The following is a 9,751-nucleotide window of genomic DNA, read 5'->3' as shown; positions in this document are numbered from 1 at the left end:
TTATTTTCAGAAAGAAATTTCCACACGTTCTGCCTCCAGTCTTGAATCTGATGACACAAAGTTTAGGAATCTATTCTAGTCTGTCCTTGCCTTGACATGTTCTGCCTCACAGCAGTTATGGGTGGTGACTATCTTTGTTAAGGTGAAGTTGTTCTCTCTGAAGAAAAGTTTGCTTCAAGAATTAGAAGTTGTCTATAAGACATAGACCATAACATGAACCAGCTACTCCAAATGTCTGTTCTGGAATCTGAATTAGACTCCAGCAGGCCTTTTCTCCTTATTTCTTCCTCCCTTTTGGTAACTTTGGAACATTTGCTCAAGACAGCAATATTTGTAGCTTTCTAGTTTCAAATGAAGTTTCTTATCTTCCTCTTGGATGAGAGAAGAGGAGGTAATAAAATAAAAAGAACCTCAAAATGACCAAGACATAATATGAGCTCACTGGAAGCACCTTCATACACCTTTTCTTTCATTTGGTCATCCTCCAGCATTTATTACTCCATCTTGTTCCTTTTTCTTAACTGATTGTACGAGGATCCTGGAAAATAATTCAGACTCACTTGTTGGGACACTTGCTTCTTTTCTTGCCAGGTAGAATATCTGCCTGTGTATCTAAATGATTGGTTTAGAAACACTCACATTCATCCCAAAAGGTCTGTTATACAGAAGGTGACTTAATTATGAAAATACTGCCCCCAGGACTGCACTGATCTCTTCCTGAGTCAAAGCAAACAACAGCTACAGTTTGCAAGGAATCGTCTGCTAGCAAATTAAGTTATTCTTATATTTTGATATTTCCCTTAGTGGATAATCTATCCCTGCTCTATTGAACATTGGGCTAATTAACCTTGGTAGTAAGAATTTACACTTTCTATTCATCTTGAACTGTTATAGATTCACGTTTCAGCTACTCAGAAGTACTCTCTGCTATAAAATTCCTTATTTTATGATCAAGTCACTGCTTCCTGTTTTATTTAGCTCAAGGAGCTCTGAGAACTTTAGTCTTCTACAATAAGGAACTCCCCTAAGGTTTCTTTTAGTCAAGCTAGGTCTTGGGATGAAAGACAAGGTAGACTACTACGGATCAGTCAGACCTTTGAAAACGGCCCAATTTTCTACTACGAGGGTGGTGAAACACTGGCACAGGTTGCTGAGAGAGGTTGTAGAAGCCCCATCCCTGGAATCATTCAAGGTCAAGCTGGACAGGGCTCGGAGCAACCTCATCTAGTCAAAGATGCCCCTGCTCACTGCAGGTAGGTTGGATTAGATGACCCATAAAGATACTTTCCAACCAAACCATACTGCAATTCTATGAAAAAGAAAAATAAAATCGTGTTACTTGATCCTCCAGCGCTACAAAACTACTGCTTCTCGCAAACTATTTTGCCTAAAGGACACCATGGTAATAAGCCTTTCACATAAGCAGTCATTGGCGTGTTAGGATTTATTGCTGTTTCACAACTTTCTCTGTAGAAATTCCTCACCACTTTCTGAATATTTAATATTTATTGTCTCTGTAACAGATGTAAATCACACAGAAACCACATTCATGCCAACATACTCTCTTCCAGTGTAACGTAATCCTCTTTCTCTTCCCACCCATGAGTGGTGTTGCATTAATACATTAGTCTTCTGCACCTGACCTGTTAAGAAATCTTTTTACACCCCCTAACAAAGAATCTACCTGGGGAAGTCACATATCATTCTGTTTCTGAGTGGCTCAGCTGCATCCCTTATCTATCCTGTAAGGACCCACAATCATCTTCATTTCTTCCTCTTTTCTAAAGATGGAAACATTTCTATAAACAGCACCGTTCCCCTCTTTGGGAATTTGGCATAGTTGAAGCCAACACATGCATGGGTTGGGCAAGGATTGCAAATCCAGATCACTCATTACATTAACAAGTCAAAAAGTGTGGGTGTTGGGAAGGGGAAAGCAACACCATTGCCCTCTTCCAGTTGCCCCATCATCCTTAACTGTTTTAAAATCACCCTAACGTTTTTATAATCTCACATACTCCATTGCTGAAAATGTTCCTCCCTGATTTGAAAAAAGCAATTTATTCTGGGCTGGGGCGCTTAACTGGACAATCTTCAAAGCCTTATGAAGCCTGGACTGCAGTTTTTAAGACTCCATGAAAATGCCAGAGGAATCTGTTCTCCTTTGCACATCTTTGGGGACTACATCCTCTCCCAACATCCAAATCCCATGGAGAGGCTGTAGACCAACCGGCTTTACCTTGGGTGTCAATTCTCTGCCTTCGTTCCTAAATAAGCTTTGCTGCAATGCGGGGGCTTTAATTAGCAATTATCCTATTCATTAAATCTCTCTTTACACCATGTAATTCAAATACTTCATTGCCCAACCTGCCACAAGTACGGCAGAAAAAGAGCAGTAAGTAAGTACAGGACAGGCGAACGGCACACACACAACCTCGGAACCCCCATAAAATCACAGAATCATAGAACAGCTTTGGTTGGAAAAGACCTTTAAGATCATTAAGTCCAACCATTGGTTGGCTCTGAACAGTTACCGATAGCAGATTTATTACTGTCCCCTACCTCGTGATCAGATCCACTGCAGAGAGACAATGAATTTTCATGTTTACTCAATCCGCACGAGATATCAGACACACCTTTTAATTCCTGGTGTTTAGGCTGTACTGAAATAAAGACTCAAAACCAAAAGGCCCCACAACCTACTCCTTCCCACAAAGGTTATTTTATCACAATCTTGCCTATAACAGTGAGTGAGATGGGGATATGACGTTTGGTTTAGCAAGTTTTAGCAGTTCCATTCTCGCATCAGCCAAGAATTGCTGTAAGCAGTGCATTAATTTTGCATTTGTGTCCTTTAAGGGGACAGAACAGTAGAGTAACAGCAAGACTGGAGCCTTTAAACCCTCCTGCTCCGGTTCCCGGCGAGGTTGGATATCCTCCTCTCCTTCTGACCCTGACTGCCATCCTGTGGCTGTTTCACAATGTTCAAGTTCCATGTTTTAAGGCTGGAGCGTGAAGCCAAAGGATTCTCACTAAATTGCAAATCTAAGGGCTGGTGGTGGCGTTCCTAAAAGGTGTAGCCCAAGGCGTGGTCAGAGAACCTGAAATGGGGTTTTGGAGTTGCATTTGAGTATTTCGGTATTAGAAGTTTCAGAGTAATCTGCCACTGTGGGGTCTAAACAGCCCAGAGTAATCACAGGAACTGAAGTTGTGCAGCTTATTCCTCCTCCTGACCTGTCCCACACCTGGAGAACATCTGGCAAACTCAAGACACACAGATCTGCTTCTGTTGATTCAGGTTCCCTCTTGGTCTTACCCTTTCGGGCTGTGAATCACTTCATCGCATTATTTTTCCTCATTAATCAGGCAATTGGTTTCCTGCATTGTGGCAGAGAACACACAAGTCTCCAATATCTTAGGAACTAAGGTGGGACTTAAGACATACTATTCTCTTCAAAGCTGTTAACGACTAGATCATCCTAGCCCTGGGAGTAGCTTAAATTAAAATTAAAATTAAACATCCAGGTAATTATTGTTCTCACTCTGTGCATTCAGAAAAAAAGCCACTTGATGGGAGACACCAACTGACCTACAAGCAGAGTTTCTTCCACTTACCTCACTTGTCACGACGCGCCTGGTAAGGACTTTCAAAGCTTCATGAACCCAGCTGAAGTCCAGCCGTCTTCCTTCTAAACATGTTGGAAGCATTCGTACTTCTGTAAAGATCTCCACCGCACCCCGAGAAGCTCAGGCCCAGTTCCCTCATTAGTCAGGGATGTTCAAAAACTTGTCCTGCCAAAGGAGGAAGAGCAGCTCCCTTGCCCGTTGGAACCACTCTACCGTCACACCTGAATTAAAGGTTCACCGGACCACCAGAAGAGACCAGGAGTGAATTTATTGTCAAACCTGGCAACTGTGGCCAAAAATGTGAGATGGAAGCATTCTCGCCAGCGGCACAGTCTGCTGTTTTATCCGATGGACAAAACTCGGAGTTGTGAAGCTCGAGTTAGGGAGATGCAATACCTGTAGAGGAATTTGAAGACTTCCTTGTCTTCAGTGCATTAACTTGCTCAGCTTAGGCTGCTCTCCATTTCTCCAGCTTTCCTTGTGTGTCCAGCGTCTAGCCTGGGCTCTATGACGGAGCCGAGATGCTAAATTGCTCTCCTGACCGGCATAACAAGACTTCTGGCCCTTTGTGGCTCAGAATCAACACTCCAAGGTCCGAGGGAACTTTCAGCAGTGCCACTATAGCTTCACCTGAGAGCTGACAGCCTGTCAAACCAATGTCCTTACAGAGCAGCTCTTGAGTTCACAAAACACTTACCTACATATAAAGGAACACAGCTTCTAGAAGTTCATTTTTTAGCTTTCCTCCTCATGCTAGAGGAAGAGCTGGTGCACGGTTTTGTGTCAGTAGGATTCATTTGGTTTAGTTGTTGGTACTGCATACTTTACCCACGTAAAAATAAGGACTGAGTTGATCCCTTTCCTCCAAAACACAACTGCTGTGGTTTATGATGGTTCTCAGCTGGTGACAGGCATTTATTCTGTGTTTTAGAGAATGTAGACTCTTGGGCAGACATATTGTACTCTGACGACAGCAATAATTGGTAAGACAAGGAATTTTTATTATTAGGACTTTCCTCCATCAACAGTTCCAATAATAAGAGGGAAAGAAACGGAGCACGCAAAAACAAGGTAAAAGAGCAACTAGGGCCCATTTTCTTCAGGGTCTTTATCAACAGGTGTCAATGATTTAATGATCATTTCATTATTTCCATGACAATATTATTCTGTGCCCAAAAACACTTTTGGTCTGGGAAGATGCACTTCTTCCACTCCCTCACAAGCCCTCCTCCTTTTGGACATTAAATCAGGAAAAGCACCATATCTTCCTCAAAATCAACCCATCCCTCTGGAGACTAAAGCCACCCCTCACCGAGGTAACGGCCCTACCCTGGTTTGGCATCGGTATCGTCAGTGTAGGAAATGAAAAGGCACCAGGAAATGCAGTAAGGCTAATTAATACTCCAGTAAATCACCCAGTCCGTGCCCTCCTGGGGTGTGTTTTGAAGGTCCATCTCCCCCCAAAGCCCAGCAAGGCAGCGGCCGACGGGCGTGCGGCCAGTTGCCTTCTGCCAAGTGAAAAGTTTAACGCATTCAACCACCACCCCAACCCCCAGCACTTTTACATCTGTATTAAATTCGTCTGCAGCTCAGACAGCTCCTGCTCCACGGGCCACAAGTCACGAGTTCTCTCACTCAAAAAAGAGCAAAGAGTGACCACAGACCCATTACTCTTTCGCTTCCCAAGCCACATTTGTAGGGATCTCGAGTAGGCACATGCCATATTCTGTCTCTTCTGACTTGAAAACTGCTTGCAGGGACTCCATGGGGCAAATAATCCAGAGGCTTTTAGCCACAGAAGAGGGGTGGAGGGCAGCATTCCCACAGAACACGGCATGCCCAGCTCTCACACCTGCATGCCTGCAGAAGAAGTTCTCCTTTCCTGTTTCTCTGCCTCATTTAGGGCTCCAATTAGACCTTTTTCCTCACACTTACCCCCGCAGAGCTGCTGCCTGCACCTTCTCCACCTCACCCATGTACATAGAAATCAGTTTGGGCTCTTACGTGCTTCCCACCACCCCCTGGTTCGGACACTTCTATTGCCATTGTTAATTACACATAGGTATTTGAAAACACTGTACCTACACAATTCCTTACTGATTCCATATCTTAATAACTCCCGTGTTCTTTGAGCTCGTACTGTCTCAACTGTCTTGCCACATTTATGAGAGCCACCTCACAAAAGCCTATGTTAGATAAGAGACTCCCCTCCTATATACTCAGCAAATGAAGTATCACCAGGTAGAAAGGAATCTGTTCCCAGCCCTTGGTGGAACAAAACCTCCTCCATTCAGCTTTTCCCCGTAAAACAGCACCAGAGAAGAGGAATGAAAGAAGCACAAGAAGAATTAAGAACACACCTTTAAAAAAAAAAAAAAATTCATATTAATCACATTCATCATTGGAATTAGGCCACCTCCCCACCTCTGGCTTAGCCAGCTCTCTCTCCTCTGTGCAGTATCTTCATGGTGACCACCACAGGAGGCAACAAGGGTGGGGAACTCCTCTGCAAGGATCCACTGCTGCTTATTTATGTAGATAGGCATCAAGCCAGAGCTCCCCAGAATCTTTCAAAGAGCTGCCAAGAGAGAACCACATTTCCTTAGAAACAAGCATCCAAGGAACAGAGCCTTGTGGGAAAAGTTCCCATCTACAAATTAAGCAAAAAAAAATAAAAAAATCACAGAATGGTCTGGGTTGGAAGGGACCTTTAAAGGTCATCTAGCCCAACCCTCCTGCAATGAGCAGGGACATCTTCAAGGAGATCAGGTTGCTCAGACATCTTCAGAGGCAAGGTAAGGTAGACTACAGCTCCCTAGAAAGGTGAAGAAGAACCAAACTACTGCGGCTACCTCAGACAAAGACTGGAAGGCTAAAGCAAACAGCTTAATTAGAATGAAAACAAAAGGAGCAAGGATGGCAGAAGAAAAGCCATATGACTTCAATGGAATAAGAACTATCTGGAGGGCAAGGAAGGGAAGAAAGGCAGGAAAAAGAAAGAATGGAGGACAGTCCAAACTCATCTTTATGAAACATGCATTTCCCTGGAGCATACCTGGAGACCAGAGGCATCTGACATCCTACTGACCTCTGACTCTTCAGAGCTGAAGACCAGGAGCCTCCTGCTGACACCTTCTGACTACTGCTACTGACACCAGCACCACGTCTGAATAGTTTTCCGACCCCTTTCACAGCCATCTACACCACCTACAGCTCTTCACAGAACTTCTGTGAGCCGAGCTGGCTGCCCCTCTCCCTCCCACATCCTGTGCTTGAATCCCTCCATAATATTGGGAAACCCTTCTCTGGGAGAACGCAGTGGGTTGATACGTACTGCACAATGTCCGCGAAGGCGGTGAGCAACGGCTTGCACTGGTACTCAATTCCATGTTTGGCACAAAGGGACTTCACCAAAGGGGCCACCTTCCAGTAGTTGTGTCGAGGCATTGTAGGAAAAAGGCTGTGGGAATAGAATACAGTGATTCAGTGGCATCTGTCATCACCCCACAGAATTCCTCTCCCTCTTCTTTCTGTGCCCGAGTCTGGGAGTGCCTCAATGTCCCCCTGTGCCCACAGTCACCAGTGCTCTAAGGTGGTACCGCTCACATCGCTCCAGTCCACACTAACCAAGAGGCTGGTAACGTTCACTCCCATGCCATACTCCTCATATCTGAAGTGGGGTTGGTGCTCGCTGGTGCTCCAAAATGTTTCTTGGACTTCCCATTCCATCCCAATACAAAGAGCACAGAACCGACCCACATTATCATAGATTGATAGATTCACAGAATGGCCTAGGCTGGAAGGGACCTTAGAGATCATCTAGTCCAAGCTCCCTGTCATGGGCAGGGACGCCACCTCTCGACTAGACCTGGCAACACATGGGGACTGAAGGGGAATCGAACCCGCGACCTCGGTGTTGATCCTTATTGCCAGCGCCGTGCTCAATTATCTTTTGTTCTTGTATTAACTGACAGAGAGACAGGAACCTTGTCAGCTCTGCCGACCTAGCGCTCCTTGAAATTCTTCCCACTGTCCCCATCCATGCTTCAACTCACTGGTGCTCGATTTGGAAGTTCAGATGTCCGCTAAACCAGTCATTGAAAAAGGACTGATGAACATTACAGGTTGCCTGGAGCTGGGGGGAAAAAAATCAGACAGTCAAATTTAGGTGGTTTTTTTGGAATGTCGTTTCTCTTACTTGCGCCAAACACAACAATAAGCAGGGGCAAGTTCTTTATCACCACGTGCCTTCTGGCTGAATACAGCATCTCCAAGAATTATCTGCAGTCAACACCAGATGGCCGTGCTGTGATATACAATTGTTAGGGACATTACTTAGGAAAACAGACTTGACATCCCCAGGGAGATAAGCCGTAACAACCCGGACTTTCACCTCTCTCACTTAAACAAAAGTGTAACCGCTTCAGAACTAAAATAAAACAGAGCACAGCTACATCCTTCCTGGACTGCAAGAATCAGAGAATCATGGAACGTTTGGGATTGGAAGGAACCTCGAAAGATCATCTAGTCCAACTCCCAGGATCACCTAGCATTGTAGCATTTCTAACTATTTCGCTTGAGGCATCTGTGCTCAGCATCTGAAGCCTCCATCCTACTCTTGCACCCTTTTCCTTGGCACTAATTGCTCACCTCACCCAGGGAGGACAACCTGCTTGTGCCCTCCTCTCTCAGCTCCCAGCACTTCTGGGATCAGCTCTCTGGGGCATTCCATACCCAGAACTGTTCCCTCTCACCTTTGAAGTCACAGGTCTCTGGCAAGAAGTCCTTACCTGGGTAGAGAACCAGTCCACGTTCTTATCATAATCGATGTGCATCGGGATGTGATTCATTTGCGTCACCCAGACAAACCAGTTACTCTCTATAAACCTGTGCACACAAACACACACAAAACCACTACTGAGCTCGGTGCAAAACGCCTGTACCCAGACCAGGTAGTTGTTGTGTGACCAAATAAACACCAGGAGCCCCCGAACATCTGGTCAGCAGGTCAGACCTACACACGCCTGACAGACAACCTCTGTCTTGCCAAAAAGCGTAAAGAGACAGAAGAACAGGGAGATGCTGAGAAAGGTAACAGGGAGATGCTGAGGAGAAGCTGACATAAAGGACCAACATAAAACTGGGGATGGAAAATGAAGGAATTATAAATGGAATGATACCTGACTAGCACGATCAGCCCCAGGATACCCTTCACCCCCAGTAAGGGCAGGTAGGTGAGAAAGAATCGGATGTAGAAGGTCAGCATCCAGGCCAGGTCCTGTAGGATAGGGAACAGATAAAACCTCATTAAGAGGAAGAACTACTGGCTTCTGAATTTACCATCCCTTTAAAACCTCCCACAACATCTTTTACTGACAGATTTTTCCTCCCCAGCCCTATCACAAAGCAATCAGGCACACAGCCACTGCTGTGCTCGGGAATTATCCTGGTCAGAAGAGCCCAGCACAGGGCAAACACTAGAGAGGACATGTTCTAAAGCAGCGCACTTACCTCTACATCTAAAGAGAAAGAAAGCAGTAAGAACACAACAGAAAAATCTAGCCAATTAAAAGAATAAAGAGCTTTGGCTTACCTCCATCTCATACTTTTCACATTTTTTGCAACCTAATTTCCCTCATGTTCATTTTCTCTTGGCTGTCCCATCTCCCAGGCAGGAATAAAACAGCAAGATGCCTTGTCTCTAAACCCCAGATCTCAGAGAAGAGGCATCCTTTTCCTGCATTTTTTCTTAAGCCTCTAAAAGCCACGCTATTCCTCAAAGTCTGATGTCTTCCCCTAACAAATCATCTTCCTAACAACTCTGAAAGTCCTCTACACAGCCCCTACCCCACACTGGATTCAGTTTTAGGCTACCTGGAAGCTACCTGTTTTTTAATACATCATTTTGCAAAATGGAGGCATCCTGATTCATCCTCCAACTCCCCTTGATCTCTGCTGCTTTCCCCCTTTCTCTGTGCCCACAGATTTCGTGGGCACAGATTCTGTGCCCACAGGTTTTTATTGCATTGGTTTCAGAAAACAATAACAAAAAAAAGTGCCCAGAATGACCGCTTCTACCTTAAACGAGACTCTTGTTCTACCTGAAGGACAAGTTCTGTATGAA

At 44.9% G+C, this 9,751-nt stretch overlaps 1 protein-coding gene across 1 annotated transcript in view; it reads right to left on the bottom strand.

Moving 5' to 3' along the window:
- Positions 1-5,978: 5,978 nt before the first annotated feature.
- LOC104274326 (fatty acid desaturase 1-like) overlaps positions 5,979-9,751 on the bottom strand; it is a gene marked incomplete at its 5' end in the record, with an annotated part of 7,462 nt that continues 3,689 nt past the window's right edge. Inside the window, 5 exons of the mRNA XM_009869924.1 lie at positions 5,979-6,205; positions 6,962-7,087; positions 7,683-7,762; positions 8,418-8,514; positions 8,808-8,905. Of these exons, the coding sequence (XP_009868226.1) occupies positions 6,154-6,205; positions 6,962-7,087; positions 7,683-7,762; positions 8,418-8,514; positions 8,808-8,905 (453 nt within the window). The remainder of the gene's footprint in view (positions 6,206-6,961; positions 7,088-7,682; positions 7,763-8,417; positions 8,515-8,807; positions 8,906-9,751) is intronic.

This window comes from Apaloderma vittatum, unplaced genomic scaffold (assembly GCF_000703405.1).
Source record: "Apaloderma vittatum isolate BGI_N311 unplaced genomic scaffold, ASM70340v1 scaffold5975, whole genome shotgun sequence".
NCBI lineage: Eukaryota > Metazoa > Chordata > Aves > Trogoniformes > Trogonidae > Apaloderma > Apaloderma vittatum.
Note: the sequence above shows the minus strand (reverse complement) of the source record. Positions and strands in the feature narration are given on the sequence as shown.